General features: G+C 52.7%; 3 protein-coding genes across 3 annotated transcripts in view; 2 read left to right on the forward strand and 1 right to left on the reverse strand.

The window, feature by feature from the left end:
- The window catches only part of camsap1a (calmodulin regulated spectrin-associated protein 1a), an 8,413-nt gene extending 4,277 nt beyond the window's left edge, over nt 1-4,136 (forward strand). The window contains exons 9-18 of the mRNA XM_068753117.1: nt 15-138; nt 260-345; nt 435-516; nt 588-2,523; nt 2,602-2,738; nt 2,812-3,020; nt 3,166-3,253; nt 3,360-3,481; nt 3,620-3,738; nt 3,846-4,136. Of these exons, the coding sequence (XP_068609218.1) occupies nt 15-138; nt 260-345; nt 435-516; nt 588-2,523; nt 2,602-2,738; nt 2,812-3,020; nt 3,166-3,253; nt 3,360-3,481; nt 3,620-3,738; nt 3,846-4,136 (3,194 nt within the window). The remainder of the gene's footprint in view (nt 1-14; nt 139-259; nt 346-434; nt 517-587; nt 2,524-2,601; nt 2,739-2,811; nt 3,021-3,165; nt 3,254-3,359; nt 3,482-3,619; nt 3,739-3,845) is intronic.
- Nucleotides 4,137-4,959: 823 nt separating this feature from the next.
- Nucleotides 4,960-7,629, reverse strand: psmd5 (proteasome 26S subunit, non-ATPase 5). The gene is made up of 10 exons (XM_068752530.1): nt 7,457-7,629; nt 6,967-7,111; nt 6,781-6,894; nt 6,574-6,702; nt 6,383-6,492; nt 6,157-6,299; nt 5,881-6,072; nt 5,675-5,784; nt 5,456-5,596; nt 4,960-5,366 (listed from the first exon to the last, which is right to left on the reverse strand). Exons 1-10 carry the CDS (start codon nt 7,627-7,629, stop codon nt 5,109-5,111), a joined length of 1,515 nt encoding a protein of 504 aa, XP_068608631.1. The 3' UTR covers nt 4,960-5,108.
- A 1,667-nt stretch (nt 7,630-9,296) lies between these two features.
- Nucleotides 9,297-10,580, forward strand: LOC137908698 (beta-1,3-galactosyltransferase 9). The gene is made up of 2 exons (XM_068753119.1): nt 9,297-9,389; nt 9,474-10,580. The coding sequence occupies exons 1-2, from the start codon at nt 9,297-9,299 to the stop codon at nt 10,578-10,580; spliced, it is 1,200 nt and encodes a 399-aa protein (XP_068609220.1).
- Nucleotides 10,581-17,217: the final 6,637 nt, after the last annotated feature.

A 17,217-nucleotide genomic window follows, 5' to 3' on the forward strand; every position in this document is an offset into this window, starting at 1 on the left:
TGTCGTCCCTGTAGTGAGGCTGCTGCTGCAGCCGAAGGCTTCGCGGCCTCATCTTCCCGTCTCCGTTACCAAACGCCGTTTCCTGACAGCATCCAACGCCGCAGATGTCTCGAACGCCCCCCTGAGCCCCGACCTCAGGTTTGATCTCATCACTCTGTTCTCTACAGGCATAGCTTAAAGCGGCCCACAATGCATTGCTGCAGGGCTTCCACATTATGTGAGGGGTGTTCTAGACCGAGCGTCTGATCTGTGCCTGCAGCACCGACACAAGCTCGCCGAGCCCGCCCCCGACGTTACCCCCCCCGAGACGGCGCCGACACAGAGGGGCCGAGGAGAACGCTTCAGGTAGGAAGGAAAGGAATCAGGCAGGAAGGAGCAGCAGGGACTTCGGATCGTTTCTCCATCCTTTCTCTGATGTCCTGTCTCCCGTGCAGAGACGAACCGCTCGACATCGATGGCGTGCACAGACCAACAGCGCCGGCCCCCAAAGCCGGCCTGGCCGGAGCGGAGGCCGAGGTGAGGCCTCGCCTTTAAACGAGATCAGCTCATCCCCTCGTGCTTTATTTAACCCCCTCCTTCCTGTCCAGGCCCGTATCCCAGCCGGTGCCCTACGCCCTGCACTGCCCCCCCGACGACGACGCAGACGGTATCAGCTTGGGTCGCAGCTTGGGTCGCTCCATCAGCAAAGACAGCCTGGCCTCAAGCGTCATGATGGGGTCGAGTCCCCAGCCGCCTCGGCACCGACTCGGCGTCCACAGCCTGCTGAGTCACATGCGCATCGAGGACGAGGATGAGGAGAGAGACGAGGACGAGCTGGTTGCCGGCGCCCGTCGACTCGGGAGCGACATGGAACAGGATGAGCTGGAAATCCAGAGTGCAACATCCGCCCCGAGGGTTCCAAATACCCGCCGCCCCCCCCGGCCTGACGCGGGCCCCTTTCTGTCCGACGGCTACCATCTGGAGCCCCTGATGCCGGCCGTCCCCAAGACGGCCAAAGAAAAGACCATCACCCTGAACAAGGAGGAGGAGAGCGGTGAGACTCGCCGAAGGTCGGCAGCGACTGCTAGAAGAGCGCCGGTCACGTCACGGAGGAAGAGCCCGGTGGAGTCGGTGTCCGGATCGCTCAGGCCACCCAAGGAAGCGTCGAGAGGCACGAAGCCCCCCCAAGGCTTCTTCCTTCACTTGTCCAGAGAGCCTTCACCTCTTGGGCAAGACTCAGACTCTGACATCGCAGACCTCGAGGAAGACGAGGAGGAGGAGGACGATCCAATGGATCTGACAGAAGAAGTGGCGAAGAGAGGAAAGGGCAAATACCTGGAAGAGGGGGGAGTGTTTGACTTCGGAGAGGCGGAGGGAGAGTCGGCCAAACTGAGAGAAGACTCCAAGGTCAGCGAGCGGGACGATAAGGAGGACTGCAGCGGACGCTCCAGCCCTGGTCTCAGCACCGTGTCCTGGGCGAGCAGCTGCAGCGGGTCGGGCAGCACCAGCGTCAGGATGACCAGCTTCGCAGAGAGGAAGCTTCTCAAACTGGGCCTTCGTGACGGCTTCTCCAGCACCAGCAGCTCCCAGAAGACCACGCCGGACGGCTCCGAGGTCGCCGCCTGCCTCCCCTGGCAACCGAGGAGCGACTGGATGGGGAAGGAGGCGGGTCCTCCGGTCGTGCCTTCAGAGCAGCTGCAGCTTCACATGCAGCTGGAAGAGCAGAGACGCGCTATTGAGTACCAGAAGAAGAAGATGGAGACGCTGTCAGCACGCCAGCGGCTGAAGCTGGGAAAAGCTGCATTCCTGAACATCGTGAAGAAGAGCGGCGGGAAGAGCGACGGGAAGAGCGACACTCTCCCGCTGCCCCTGAAACACTCAGCATCCGCAGACCCAGCCGATAAAAGTAAAGCCAGGACCCAGTCCTGCAAGGATGACTCCTGTCTGGATGTTCTGAAGGTCCAGGCCAGGGCGGGGCAACCAGAGGGAGGTCAGGTGAGCAGAGACGGCAGGCTGAGCGGCCTGGGGGCGGAGTCCCACTCCATCGATCTGCTCAATGAGGCCATCAGTTCCATCCAGCAGCAGATGCTGCAGCTCACTCTGCAGCAAGGCCTGCTGATGAAGCGCGTGGCCCCGCCTCCAGAACACGCCTCGGACTCCAACACCTTCGCCGTTCACTTTGGCAACAGCTCAACCCCCACCCGCCGCCCCCCCAAGCTCAGCTCCAGCCAGCGCAGCGGAGCCAGACGAGGTCCTGCATCGGCGAGAGAAAAGGCCGAGGACAGCGGCGCCGACGGCGCCGAGGCACGGAGGGGTGGTCCGAGAGACGGCACCTCCAGAACCCAGGAGGAGTTCTGTGTGGATGCTCCGGACCCACCGGCCATCTCTAGAGCATCAGCGCCACAATCACAGGCTGAAGGACCAGAGCAGGGCGATGAGAAGGAGGCCAGGGTTAAAGGTCACCTGATTCAGGTCGACCTATCAGAACCCCTAGAGAACGCTGCAGACGGCGAGCAGAAGAGCGTGTTAGGCTTCTTCTTCAAGGTAAAGGGGACGACTGTGAAGCATAAATACTGACGCTGACCATCGCCTTTTAAAAGAATCTTCTTTTTTAATCTCCAGGATGACGAGAAAGCAGCGGACGAGATGGCCAAACGCCGCGCCGCCTTCCTCCTGAAGCAGCAACGCAAAGCGGAAGAGACGAGAGTCCGCAAACAGCAGCAGGAAGCGGAGACGGAGCTGAAACGAGACGAGGCCAGGTAGGAGGGAGACGCACGCTCGCCGGGTCAGGCGGGGACGAACGGCACGTGACCCTCCGTCCCTCTACTCAAGGCGCAAGGCAGAGGAGGACCGCTTCCGCAAGGAGGAGGAGAAGGCCAGGAGAGAGCTCATCAAGCAGGAGCACCTGCGACGGAAGCAGGAGGCACTGATGGAGGAGCAGGGCCTGGTCAAGCCCCGCCCACGGACAAAATCCCGCAGGAACAGACCCAAATCTCTTCACCGAGGCGAGTCCAGCAGCCTCCCGATGGGATCCACGACACGTAAGGACGCGTTACTGTCCGCCTCGGCTCTGTGTCCAGCTGTGATGTCACCTGAACGGCGCCAGGCTGCGTCACCCGTCTGCGACCCGGCGGTTGTGTGGTTCCGCAGGTGCGTTAACTCCATCCTCCCGTCTGACTCTTGCAGCCGATCTGAGCTGCAGCCACCGAGGGTCGACGCTGTCCTTGGCGCCCGAGGCAGACAGCGTGATCTCTGGTGGGGCGGGGTCACAGAGGTCAGGCTTCCCGTGCTGCGTGTGGGGAACCCCACCGTGTGTAGACGCTCGATTGACCCGTGTGTGTGTGCGTGCGCGTGTGTGTGTGTGCGTGTGTGTGCTCCAGGGCTGCGTCCGCGTGCTCCATGGAGTCTTTCGCGGTCCTGAGCAGGATGTCCAGCAGGAACACGGAGCGGGACTGGGACAACGGCTCGATGGCGTCTTCCATCACTTCAGTGGAGTACAGCGGTACAGAACCGAGTATTTTTAAAGTATTCTACGTCAGGTGGTCGGATGGCCACAGAATGCAGTGCTAGCTTAGCTTAGCTTAGCTTAGCCCTGTCCTCTCCTGTCCTGTCCCATTCTGTTCTGTTCTGTACACCAAAGGTCCAAAACTCTTCAAGGAGCCCAGCACCAAATCCAACAAGCCAATCATCATCAACGCCATTGCTCACTGCTGCCTGGCGGGAAAGGTCAATGAGACCCAGAAGAACGCCGTTCTGGAGGTCAGATCAGTCGTTTATTAATATAGAGATCATTCATTTTAAAGGCCCGCCTCCCTCACTTTGCTCGCCGTGTTTTAAACGTGTGTTTCGCCTCCTTTTACTCACAGGAGCTGGAAAAGTGCGACTCCAACCACCTCATCATCCTCTTCCGTGACGGCGGCTGCCAATTCCGTGCCGTCTACTCTTTCTCACCGGACACGGGGGAGCTGGTGAAGTTCACGGGGACGGGGCCGCGCTCCATCGGCCACAAGATGGTCGACAGGCTCTACAAATACAACTCTGACCGCAAGCAGTTCACCGTCATCCCCGCCAGGTCGGTGTCGGTCAGCGTCGACGCCCTGATCATCCACAACCACCTCTGGCAAATCAAGAGGCCGGGGAGCGCACGCAGGAAGTGAGGCCGCGCAAACAGGAAGTACTAAGTGTTGTAGGAAGCGTGAGTTTGGCTGTTGGGCGGGACCCAATAACAGCTGGCAGGGTGCTGGTCGGGGGTTCGCCTGGAAGCTGATTGCTCTGTTCTTTATTCCGCCTGCGTTGAGGCAGATCGCACGACCCTCAACCAAACCGCGGTGGCGACCCCCGGGGGTCACAACCGGCCCCTGCTTCTGTGTCTATGGATGCCAGGGAGTGGTGACCCCCCCCCAGTGTGTTTGAGTGTGTGTCCTCACCTCCATTCTGCTTTCAAACAGAACGCCGGTTTTACTCGCCGTCTCACGGTGGAAGAGAACGCCAGGGAAGTCTTGTGAATGATTTATTCCAAACAGGAAGTGCTCGCCGCGCTCGAACTTATTAGTACGATCAAATAACTCGTGCTCGTGTTCCCTCCCACTTGAGCCATTCGAAGGTTCTGATTGGCTCGTTTTGATGTACGAGTTTAATGTCGCCGCTGGCAACATGGCTAATGTAGTAATGGCAGTAAAACGTGACGGGATGCACAATAACTGATATTTGTTTGCTGCATTTTGTACATTTGAGTAGGATTTGTTGTTATTTATGTTTACCAAGAAGCAGGCATCTTTTTTTATTGTATGCGTATTTATTTTGAAGGGATAATAAAATGGTACTAGTTACTACAAGTGTCGCCTTCTAGTGGAGATGACGAAGAACAGAAGTTGAACCAATAAACTGTTGATTTATTTACAACATACTTGACAGGTAAACATGCCGTTTGATAGAATCCTTTATTGTAAAAAAAAAAAAAAGAAAACTTTGAATCCAGGAAATAAGAAGCTTCAAGCAGAGCAGGAATACGATAAAGTTCATTAATGGAACCGTCTCTGCCAGTGCAGACGCATCCGACACGTTAACCCCGGCTCACCCGCCACTTAAGCATCGACCGGAGAGCCGTGACCTGAAGCCGAGCGTTGGACTCAGTCTGCACCTTCTGTGCCGACGGAAGCCACGGCTGAAACGTAGTAGCGTCCCTCTCGGAGGTACGTCTTCAGACGGATGTAATTCTGGCTGCCCAGTATCTCCGCCGCCGTCGACGAACACGCCAGAGATTCCACCAGCTCAAACTTGGCGTCTTTGGCCTCCTTCGTCTGGCCCGTCGAGCGATCCAGAACGAACTCCATGAAGCTGGGAGTGTCGATCATTAACCTCTGACCCCAGGGCTGAGTGGCGATGGCCTGGAACGCACACAAACGAGTACTGGGGGGGGGACGCCAACCGACAAAAGGTCAGGGAACGAGGAGGGAACGAGGCTCGGCGCGCTCACAGTGAATATCCTCAGAGCGCCGCAGTGCAGCTCCGGGAAGGGCTGACCGCTGATGTCTCTCATCAGCTCCATGGGCCGGTCGGACAGCAGGCGGAACCAGGACTCCGTCAGGGCCAGGAGGTCGTCCGTCTGCTCCACGGGCTGCGACCAAACATCAACACGGCCGTTAACGCCACAGACGGGACAGCGCCCAACATTCCTCGCGTGGGGCGGGCGTACCTGTAGACCCAGAAGCTGCCATATGGCCTCCAAGCTGCGCCCCCGGAGCTCCGTGGCGCCGGCGCTGGCGAGCTGGCTCATCCTCAGCAACACAGACTTGAACTTCTCTCCTGATGGAACAGAACAAAAGAAGAAGAAATGACACCCGAGAGGAACCGCGGATCAAAGATCCCTCAATTAAATACGGGACGCCCGACAAGCCGAACCTGTTTTCTGAAGGACCTGCTTCCCTTCCACGGTAGAGCCGAGTAATCCCAAAGTGTCCAGGGCGACCCCGATCATCGCGGGGTCCGGGTCCAGAGCCATCTCAAACACCTTGTTCTGGAAGGCCGGGTACGTTTCACAAACCTGCTGCGGACTCTCCATGATGGCCAGGTTTCCGAAGAACTTCACCAGACCTGCAGGAGAGATCCGTCTAAAAGAAGCGCTCCCACAAATCCGTTCACGACTGAGCTGGAAGAAGCCGTTTCCCCCAGGCTCACCAGGGAGGTAGAGGGAGGAGAACGGGTCGGTCTCTGCTCCTCTGATCATGTTGGAGATCTTGTCCATCGTCCCCTGCTGGGCCAGATACTGGCGGCCGTGCTGCTTCCGGGCCAGAGCGGTCATCATCTCAACAGCTGTAGCTCTGGAGCGAGCAGCAATGAGACGCGGTGATGAAGCCGCATCACAGCGGCGCAGAGGCATCTATGACACGAGTAATCTGATTACCTGACCAGTACATCGTCTCCTGTCAGCTCTCCAAGCAGCTGAGAAATTAAGCCGCTGTTTGCGCAGTAGCCGAGAGAAATGGGAGAGGCGGACGAGATTTCAACCACCAGCTGAAGCAGAAGGGAAAGGCGTCGTCAGGGGAGCCGCTTTCACCTCCTCTCCTCTCGTGTGTCATCAGATTACAGTCTCACCTCGTACACCCGATATCTGACGGCGTCACTGGCGGCCATCACATCCTTCAGCACTTTCAGCCGGTCGCTCTGGAACAGCTCGTCCAGGCCGGGCTTGGAGCGACTCAGGTTCGACAACGCCTTGATGGCCTGAGAGCAGAAACGGTCGCTGCAGCCGGCGGGCTCGGTGAAACCGCATGCAGGTCATTTTAGCGCTTCTCCGCTCACCTCTTTTGCCACAGCCATCGTCTCTTCTCCAACGCAGCGAATCACCGCTCCCAGAATGCCGTGGTTGTTGAGGACTTCGCCGACGGCGTCGGGATGCCCGATGATTCTCCCAATCTGAGGGGGAAACGGAGTCACTAATCCAGCAGCAGCCGCCTGCCCCCGGTGACGGGAGTGAGATCAGCCCACCTGGGTCAAGGCCAGAACCTTAACGTTGTCATGAGGATGCGTCAGACCCGCCTGGAGCTCCGCTCTGTAGTTCTGCACCAGGACTTCAGGGCTGAGCGCCATTAAGATGCGTTCCAGGATGTCGACACACAGCTCAACCTGCGGCCTGGAGACAGATCACGTGACTGCCATCAAACCGGAAAAAAAGTATTTTCACAGGTGCAACAAAGTCTTTTACTTATTCTCAATAAGACAAGTTCTGTGTTATCTGTCTATAACATGTTAGAAAACAACAGCACCTGCACAGAGCCAGTGAGGCTAGGCTGTGAAACAACGCGTCACACTAGCTTTATGCCGGTTAGCTTGCTAACAGCTAGCACAGATCAAACGGAGCAGTGTTTAGCTAGCTATGCAAGCGAACTCCCCGTTAACGAAAAATGCCAACAACCGAGTGACTCCGCTTTTAATACAGTTCTTTATTGACGAGATGCACCGAGATAAACAAACAAACCTGTGGTTTGAGTTTAACAGAGAGAAAATGGCGCTGAGCCGCTGCCCGCTCACCGAGGCCCGCAGGGCTTCGACGGGGATCGATAATAAAGCCGTCTTTAAACATTGCAGCTCCTCGGTTGGATCCTCCACAGCCGAGATCTCCTCCAGTAAACTGCCAATGGAAGCAGCCATTTTTGTTTTCTTCTTCTTCTTCGTCTTCTCCCTTTTCTCCTTCTTCTTCTCTTTCTTCTTCCAACGTTTACTGGCCCCTGCTGGCGTTAGTAGGAAACGCAGGACTTTAGTGGGTATTTTAAAGTTACCTAAATAAATGGCGACTTTCGCGTTAAATATTCCACTTCACAGTTTCCTCATGTTATAGACTGACCTACTGTGACTTTTAGTAATTGAACATCCATTCATTATTTTTTCTATCCCTGTTGCAGGTCACAGAGGATCTGGAGAACCAGTTGATCTAACATGCATGGTTTTAGACAGTGAGTGGGAAGACAACGGGCCTCGACCTTTATTCACCTTCATCAGACCCTCCCTGCTACAGTGTTTTATTCACCTTCATCAGACCCGCCCTGCTACAGTGTTTTATTCACCTTCATCAGACCCTCCCTGCTACAGTGTTTTATTCACCTTCATCAGACCCGCCCTGCTACAGTGTTTTATTCACCTTCATCAGACCCGCCCTGCTACAGTGTTTTATTCACCTTCATCAGACCCTCCCTGCTACAGTGTTTTATTCACCTTCATCAGACCCGCCCTGCTACAGTGTTTTATTCACCTTCATCAGACCCGCCCTGCTACAGTGTTTTATTCACCTTCATCAGACCCGCCCTGCTACAGTGTTTTATTCACCTTCATCAGACCCGCCCTGCTACAGTGTTTTATTCACCTTCACCAGACCCGCCCTGCTACAGTGACTCACACACTCGACCGCAGCCCGATCAGGTCCAGCAAAGTGAGAAATGAAACACTGCAGGTCCTTCAATACAAGATTTTAAGAGGGTGTGTAACGTGGGTGAGTTCTGACGGGTGCGGACTTTATTCACATGTCTATGAGGCAGAGCCAAAGCACAGCTCTGGGAGACTTTATATTTCAGTGAAAACATGAGATCGTTTTCTCCTTGGAAAGGAGTTAAAGTTTGAGGAACCACCAATGAATGTAATAAATAATAGCATAGATAGATATCATAATTAAAGTGAGTTTGAAGTTAAATACAAACCTCTGCTTTCCTGCTCTTTAATCTGTTTCACTGATGAATATGCACACAGATAAACACAAATGTATAAATGATAGGAAAGATAAAGGTTTGAGACGAGAAAAGAAAATGCACGGAATAAATTTACCTGGACAGGAAAAAGAAGGAGGAGGAAAGAGAGATTAGAAATCAGACACACCTGTGACTCAAAAAAAGAGAGGGAAACCCAAGCAAAGGCAACACGGAGGAGGACAGGTGACAACAGCTGTAGGATCTCGTGTGACGGAAGCTCCACAGGTAAGACCGCTACGTCTCCTGACTTTACCTTCGCTGTGCAGAAAGATGTTGGTGAAGGGTTTTTGTGTTGCCTACTAATAAGCATCAGACAGCGGTGGAGCCTTTTGGACACGGCGGGCCTCCTTCAGATATTTCACGCAGCATCCAGAAGAACACGTGCTTCTGGACGTTCAACGTTTTGAAGATAAACATTTTGATTTTTCAGTGAGAGAGAAGAAATGCTTCTGATTAAAGTCAGACTTTATTGTTAGGGCGGGGATTTAACGTCCTTGTGGTCGAGCTGCTCCGTCTCTGCATCATTAATGTTGCATGATGAAACGTGACCCGCACACGGTTACAGGCCGCTAAAGTTTCATGAAAGTAGAAACCGTCTCTCGAGCCCGGCGGGACGACCTGCGGTCCGACAGACGCAGACTGAAGAAGGCTGTGCAGGCTGGCGTCATGCAGGTAACGGGTCGGTTCTTCGCCGCGTATACACTCGTCGTTCTTTGTGGTGCTTCACGCTTCCTGTCTCTTCCCGCCGTGCTCCAGTGCTCTCTGTGCCGGCTGCAGACCCACCAGTGGTGTTTCCTCCTCTTCAACGTGCTCCTCTTCCACGCCCTGCTATTCGGGGCAGACTTTGTGGAGGAGTACCTCCTGCAGCCCACGCCTGGGCTCTACACCGACAGCAGCGTCGCTGATGTCCGAGAGCGAGCCAGGAAACTAGACCTGAGTAGCGCCAGGGAGAATGTGTCTCAGGCCTACCCCATCGCTAACCCCAGGGCCTGCAGAAACCCCGACCTCTTCCTCCTGGTGCTGGTTTTCAGCGGCACGGCTAATATCAGCCAGAGAGACGCCGTCAGGAGGACATGGGGGAACCAGACGCTCATCCAAGGCCTTCCAGTGCAGGTACTGTTCTTCCTGGGGCCCAGCCAGACTGCAGCTGCTCAACAGGCCCTAGTGACAGAGTCTGAGCACTACAGGGACATGGTCCAGGGTCACGGTGCAGAAGACCCCTCGCCCCGTGGCCCAACAGAAAGAACCGTGCTGGCGCTCCGTTGGGTAATCGCCTTCTGCCCCGTGGTTCGTTTCGCTCTGCTGACGAAGGATTCAGTGTTTCTCAACCTCCCCGCCGTCGGAGGCTTCCTACTCGGGCTGCACAGGCACCCTGAGGACCTTTACCTTGGTAGGGTGGTCCAGAGGGACCCACCTGACCGGAACCCGAACAGTCCCAGCTACCTGCCTCCTGCGCTCTACCCTGACAAGTACCTGCCTGAATACTGCGAGGGGACGGCATACGTGCTATCCCAGGATGTAGTCCGGAAAGTGTACGTCGGGTCTGCACGGATCAGCGCCCCCGTCCCTGCAGGGGTGTTTGTTGGTCTTTGTGCTCGGAAGGCCGGAGTGGCGCCGACACACAGTGCCAGGTTTGCCGGAGAGAAGCACGTCCGCTACAACGCCTGCTGCTACCGGTACCTGTTCACCTCAGCGGGAATGACAAGCGGAGATCTGGATACGGTTTGGGAAGACGTGGGGCAGGAAGAGGGGCAGTGTTCCCTGTTGCAGACCTACTACGGTCTGGTGACCTGCAAGGCCCTCACCTACCTGGACAAACTGTCCTTCTTTAGCACCGAGGGCAAAACTGAATCACACGGCTGATGGAGACGGACAGGAAGTGGAGATGAGGAGGGCTGTAAATACTTCTGTTGCTTTGGCTGCCTGTACGATCTGTGTTCAGTTCTTCCCCCGACAGTTAAGATTCCTTTGATGAATAAAGGAGAGAGAAAAGTTGACTTCTTGTACCACAGGAGCTTCATTTTCTATCGACTGAATAAATGTAGCATCAGGTCTCCACATCCACGGAGTATATTATTTCACCGTTTTCCTCACGGTCCTTTTTATTTTTTGTCCTTTAGGAAATTAGACAGAAATTAAAAGACGTGTTCGTACAGTCGAGTCACCGGAGATGGACCCAGATGGACTTTTGCTTCCGGTGAATTTGATGTTGATTCTTTCTGCAAAATCATCAACATAATTTACTGGCTCAAAAACTCCTGTCAAGGCCTGGAAGGATTTTCAGAACAGAACGCGGGGTACGCTGGATGGGAAAGACTTCGGAACCACCAAACCACATTTTAACATAGAACACACACACACACGCACACAACACGGAAAACGCCGTGTGGGTGGCGCTTCTCTCCGATGAATGCCTCTCCTCAGAGACGCATCTCTCTAGAGGCAGACTCATCGGTTTGGTTTCGTTTGGACTGCTCACGGCGCCGCAACAAGTCCGAGTGTCCAGAAGAAGAGGGCCGGCGCAGGGGTGGGGGGGCTAATGTTTCCTTCATGGTTCATTCATGAGACCGTGCAGCCGGACCAGAGGCTCAGTGTTCGTGTGGCCCTTCAGCCCACGCTGGGGATAAACCCTCTCTGCTGACGACATCTGCGGCTTCTCCTCCTTTCCCTTTTTGTAAACTCCATAATATTTCCCTTGAGGTTTGAGCGACGTTGCCAAGCCAGTAGTTTTCTTTTTTCTGCCTCTTATTCGCAGCAGTTTCTTTTGACTTCTTGTGTTTTAATCACACGTTCTGTAGCTTCTGGCTGTTTTTTAAAGGAACGTTTTAAACCAAACACTCCATCTGGAGGAAGTTAAACATAAAATACCAAAATATTTTAGGACAATTCTGGGTGTAAGAGGAGACAGGAGTACAACTTATTTAACGTGGTATTTGAGGTGCGTTAGCAGAATCTAGCACCGAGGATGCAGAACCAACTTGTTTTATTTACTGTAGGCGTGCTATAAATTAATAGTGCTATAAATTAATTTAATGAGGAGTTATCTCTTAAACATTATATAGTTGGGTTTAATTTACAGTCATGTTAGCCGCTCTGAGGAGCTGTAGGCTACTTATTTCTCCTAAGAACATGATAGCATTAGCATGCGACGACACATAAAAGATGCGTTTTTAGCATCTCTTATGCTTAAATCTTACCACAAATTAAACATGTAACTGTTTCAATTGAAAATGTCAGTTTTGATCTTTTGATGAGGAATAATATTTTCTTTAATATAATAATAATTAACATCTCTAGTCAGGGCTTCTCCTCGAGTTCTTTTGCGTGATGCCGTGGTTTGAACATGTGTTGTCAGTCTCTTCAAAATGATGAAATCTATTTTTAATGGCCTCTGATCTCGCTAGCTGATCATTCAGCATCCTGAGCCGCTGAATGATTTATCAAAGGGCTCGTCGGTCTCCGCTGTCAGGCGGGTGGAGACTCAGTCTGTAATAGAGTTTATCACATCACATGTTATTAGAGGCTTGTAGCGCACATGCTAACAGCCGTGGTTGGGTTCTGTGGCGGGTTTCCCTCTACTTTGCTTCATATGTTCTGACCCAGACGATGAAGGTACCGGCCAACTCTGGACCGCTGCGGTTTCCTGCCAGCTGCAGAAAAAGGTGTCCAATCAAATAGCTATATATCTATACTTTCTATTGCTGTTGGTCAGAGAGAACGACGTGAGAATCAAGGGCTAAATTTAAATGGGTACTTTTAAATATTCCTTTGTAGTTTTATTGCAGTCATACACAACATACACAACATATACCACATACGACTCATTCCCCAAAATCACATTTTCATCACCCAGATCCGGATCCAGGCGGAACATCATGAGTCATCCCGGTTCATGTAGGATTTTATGATTGGTTGATTATGATGATCCAGAATCTTTACCCAGATCAGCCTCAAAAAATAAATACGCTGTAAATAAATAAATGTGCTGAAGGATCTTGAACTTCTACATTCGGGCCTTGCATTGAGTCAAAGCTGTGATGAAGCTGGACAGAACCGAGCCGACGGCTGAGCGCTTACATGCGTAACGGTTTTACAGAGTGTAATAACAGTCATTATAAAGCGAGCTTTCCCAGTGAAACCGTCCACCACACTTCTCACGGCAGGTTTCTTCTCACTAGGCCTGATTTCGGCGTCCTGAATCCGCAGGTTCTGTGTTTGTGTGGTTGAGGTTTAGAGATCCAATAATCCACCGAGAATAAACGAACCACAAGCGTAAACTGCAGTGAACGTTGCTCTAAGTGTTGCTGCTATCGCGATGATAGCGTGGGGAAAAAAGAAACGCTGCCAGTGAACATTTCCGTCCCGCCGGCGTGTTCCCCCTCGGGAGGACGTCAAAGTCTCCAAATCTAAATCTGCATTTATGTCGGTCGCCTTGTTTCTCCAGCGAAGGCTGTCCTGAGGTTTCCTGCATGTGGTTAATTAACCTTAAAGCCACAAGAGAATGTAAATGTGTGAGTCTGTAACTCGGCTGCTTCGTGATATCAGCCGTCTAGAAGGTGTATCTGAGGTCAGTGAAGCAATCGTCTCTGTTTCTGCTGGCCTCAGATCAGTGGCCCCATTGTCCTCCTCAGAATGCGATCTTAATCGGGCCTGAATGGCGTTCTGTTTGAGCCGCTCAGCCTCGAGACGGGCTGCAGTAAGCGGCTTTTCCTCAGCGGGGGCTGCAGGCCGGGGTCTCCTGATCCCAATGCTGCACCTGAATCATGTAAAAGTACTTCTATGTTCGGCTAAGAGGGAGATGTGGCGGCAGCTTTAGAAGCATTCAGCGTATAGAACAGTCGGGTTGCGTGTGTGTGAGCAGTCTTGTGATATTTTGCTCCTGTGGTGTCACTTCCTTTGCAGTTTATCTCACACATCTCGTGTGGACGCGCCAGACGAGCCCGCATGCATTCCTCGGTGCCCCGTGGAGCCTGAATATAGCATCTTAACGGCTCGGCGCAGCTCCACCCTCTTAAGTACCAAGCTCTTCATTTTATGAATGCGTTGGATTCTGCATGAAGTCGTTTCGGTTAAAGAGCTTGAGTTTTGTGCCGCAGCGACAGACGTCAGCATTCTGCTCTCCTCGGGCGACGCTCCGGCTTTGCCGAAACATTTCCTGGTTAACTGGAAGATGTCAACGAGGAAAGCAGAGCTGCTTCCGGGGCTGGAGGAGCGTCATGACGACCATAACTGAGTGTAATATATAGAATATGTGGAACGCTAACTGCAAATGGAGACTCAAAGCTCACATGACCTCAGCTGATCGACCTCGAGGTCGCCTCATGCACCCGAATGGTGTCCTGTAAAATATCAGAAAGGATTCATCTGATTGGATGATAGAGGGACAGGTTGTCAATTATCTCAGTTGTCTCTGCAGGTGTAAGAGAAGAACTGAACATGAGAGTAAACGCATTTGAACACACAGGAATTAAAGTCGTGTGCGTACAACGGCGCCGCCGCCGCATCACGCATGTTCGCACAGTCATGCAGGACAGAGCCAGCATTTAATCCGGTGGGGGCGCCGTATCTTCTCATCATGTATGGCCTCCATGCAGCTGTCGCTCATCAGAGGACGGGGCCGTCGATGCAGGAGGGGGGTATCCGTGTTTACCTGTCAGAGCGTCCTCCAGCGAGAAGGTCAGCGGTTAGAGGAAGGAGTTAAAAGGCTCCTTTCATCTCTGGTTAAAGAAGTCCTTTGATGGATGTTTTCTGTGAAGCGAGTCTCAGTGGCTCCTTAGTGAGCGCCTTCATGAGGCAGCGGCCCGACACAGGCCCGCTGTTCTATCGGGGGGGCGGCGCGGCCAATTCTCAAAAGTCCATCTGTCTCTTTCTGACCTGCCTGGATTTCTGCAGGAAGTTCAGCGAGCGAATATAGGTGTGACTGTACTATGATATTAATGAGTGTGGTAGAAAGGCCCCATTCAAAATAGGGCCAGAGAAACACAGGGCCCCCGCCAGGCCCCCGCATCCCGCCTGCCAGTGAGAAAAGGGAGGAGCGAAATCCAACTTCATACACCGCACACTAAACTAAAAAAAACGAAATAAAAACACACACACATAGAACAAATGTTCAACTGCCAGTTTATTTATTGCTGAAGTAAAAATTTTCCCCCCAAAACAGGAAGCAGAAACCAGAAATATGGACGCAAACTCCCAACATTAGATCTGCAACGTAGCTGCAAGCCAGCAGGAGAGCCCAGAGGCTTTTACAGAATCCCGCTTTAGACCAGCCTGTCATTACGGTTTGCTTTACTGGGACCAGTGTGGCGGTTTGAGTCAGCAGGCCTCATGCGAGACCAGGCTGCATGAAACTGGGTCCGTACTGGGAAATGACAGTGGCACCAAAAATACACCGCTGGGGATGGCTAAGCATCGGGTTCGGGGGTGTATATGTGATGTTAATTATTGTATATGCTAAAAGTAAAATATGGTTGGCGGTAGCTAGCGGATCATTGTTAGCCTTCGGGTAACAAGCCCTCGCCGTGTGGAGGGATTATCTGTGCGTGTTTGTTTAGTCGCTGCTCGCTGTGTGTTTATGAACAAACATGTTCTGCAGAAACGATTTAAGTTTCCAGAAACAAAAACCTTGTTGTGTCACACAAATCCAGAGCGTGTCCTAACGGCTGAAGCTCAGATGAGCGGTTCTGCAGTGTGCACTGTGCATGCATGCACACAATGCATGCACAGTGCACGCTGCAGACCACCGGACGTAGCATCGTTGCTCCAGCGTGACGCCAGCGGAAGCAGGCTGAGCCCAGTTCCAGCAAATCGGCAACAATTGTGCATGTTTTCCTTGCGTGTGTAAAATAGTTGGAGGCGTGTCTAAAGGAAGTTTCTACATTTACACCTGAGGGTTTGTTCATTTTACACTTAGGTGTGGACGACTAGTGGCTACAGCCACCAAAGCCCCGCTGAGAGCTTTCATTTAACTGGATCCAGGAAAATTGGAAGACGCAAAGAAAGGGCGTGTGTTATTCTAAAAATGAGAAGACGGGAGAGGAACTGAAGACGAGGGCGCGTATGAAAGCAGGGAGTGTTGTCAAATGACAGATGAAGCACTTGTTTAATTAGAAAGGAAGCCTGTGGGAGATTAGAGAGGTAAGAATAGCAATGCTCACAAAGAAAAGCAACTCGAGAAGCGGCTCTGTGCTCGTCTTCTCCTTGGAGCCGCTCAAAATGAATCCATCTTTTGTGATGTAACAGCGTATTAACCCCTGAAGGGGCCCGGGACCGAAAGAGGGTGTTTACCGGAACACGCGAGGAGCTCGAGCAGTTTCCCAGCCGGCGTTCCTGCCAAAGGGCCGGCGTTCAATGACGGCCGCTGGAAACGGCGCTGGATACCCGCGTTCCCTCCCATAGAAACAACACGCCACATAGAGACTGCATTCAATGCAGGGACGAGTCACTCCGGCTACAGGCGGTCCCGTGCCAGAGCTGCAGATTAGCATGGGGGTCCCACCCAACACAAAGAAAGCGAGGGGCCGCTTCGTAGAAGAGACCTACACTGTTGTTCGTTAGCAGGGACTTCATTCTAACAGATCTATTTCAGGCTGCTGTCAGAGCAGGGCGAGGGCGGCGCTGATACGGGATGCTTAGAAATTCACTTCCTGTTATTTTCTCTAGATCAAAGGTCGCAGACTAGATTTGTCCAAACGCCAGAGGCTTTTTAAGCAGGCGAGGCAAAAACATTTAATTCATTTAGCTCCGAAACATTAATGCAGTTTAACCTCCAGTTTATTAAGCCTGGTTGAATTCAGCTTTATTTGGTACCAGCTGCCATATGTAAAGATCAAACCGCCGTTAACCTGACCCATTGTTACGTTAGCGTTCTATTGTGTCATTCCCTGCATGAGAAAGTGGAAATAAAGCGAGAAGACAGTGAGGACAATGAGAAGTAAGTATTTATATTGCTGTGTAATTATTTCCTAAATGTTTTGGTGATGTTCTTGCTTCCAAGCTCACATCTGTTTTAATGCTTGAGCCTCGTTCCACGCAGGAAACCTGAATATGATTACTAGTATTTATTTTGGCTGCACAGGAGGTGCAAGGAAGACCTATACCCGTAGCCCTGTGAGGGGTCCTCGTGTCGGTCTATCCAGGAAGCAGGAAGTGCATGTCAGACCCCCGTGTGCCGCGCTGCATCGAGGCATCACGGCGCTGACTCCAGGTCACACACAAAGTATAATTTTCGACCCGCTCACACCTCGCTCGGAGCTCCCGGCTTCACGCCGCGTCCCTGAGAAGAGTCTCGTTTCTTGAGCCTCTTTGAATCGCTTTGTTCTTCTTTTCAGCCCCTTCATTCACCGCTCCGGCTCCGGCTCCGGATCCTGGCCTGCAGGAATGACGAGCGTCTCTCAGCCACCTCTGCTGCTCCTTGACATCGGACAAGCCTTCCTGTTGCCCCGCGGAGGAAATGAAATGTTTACCATGCAGACCTCGGGGCGTTCGCAGAGAGGACGCT

Source organism: Brachionichthys hirsutus, chromosome 19 (genome assembly GCF_040956055.1).
Source record: "Brachionichthys hirsutus isolate HB-005 chromosome 19, CSIRO-AGI_Bhir_v1, whole genome shotgun sequence".
In the NCBI taxonomy this organism is placed as follows: domain Eukaryota; kingdom Metazoa; phylum Chordata; class Actinopteri; order Lophiiformes; family Brachionichthyidae; genus Brachionichthys; species Brachionichthys hirsutus.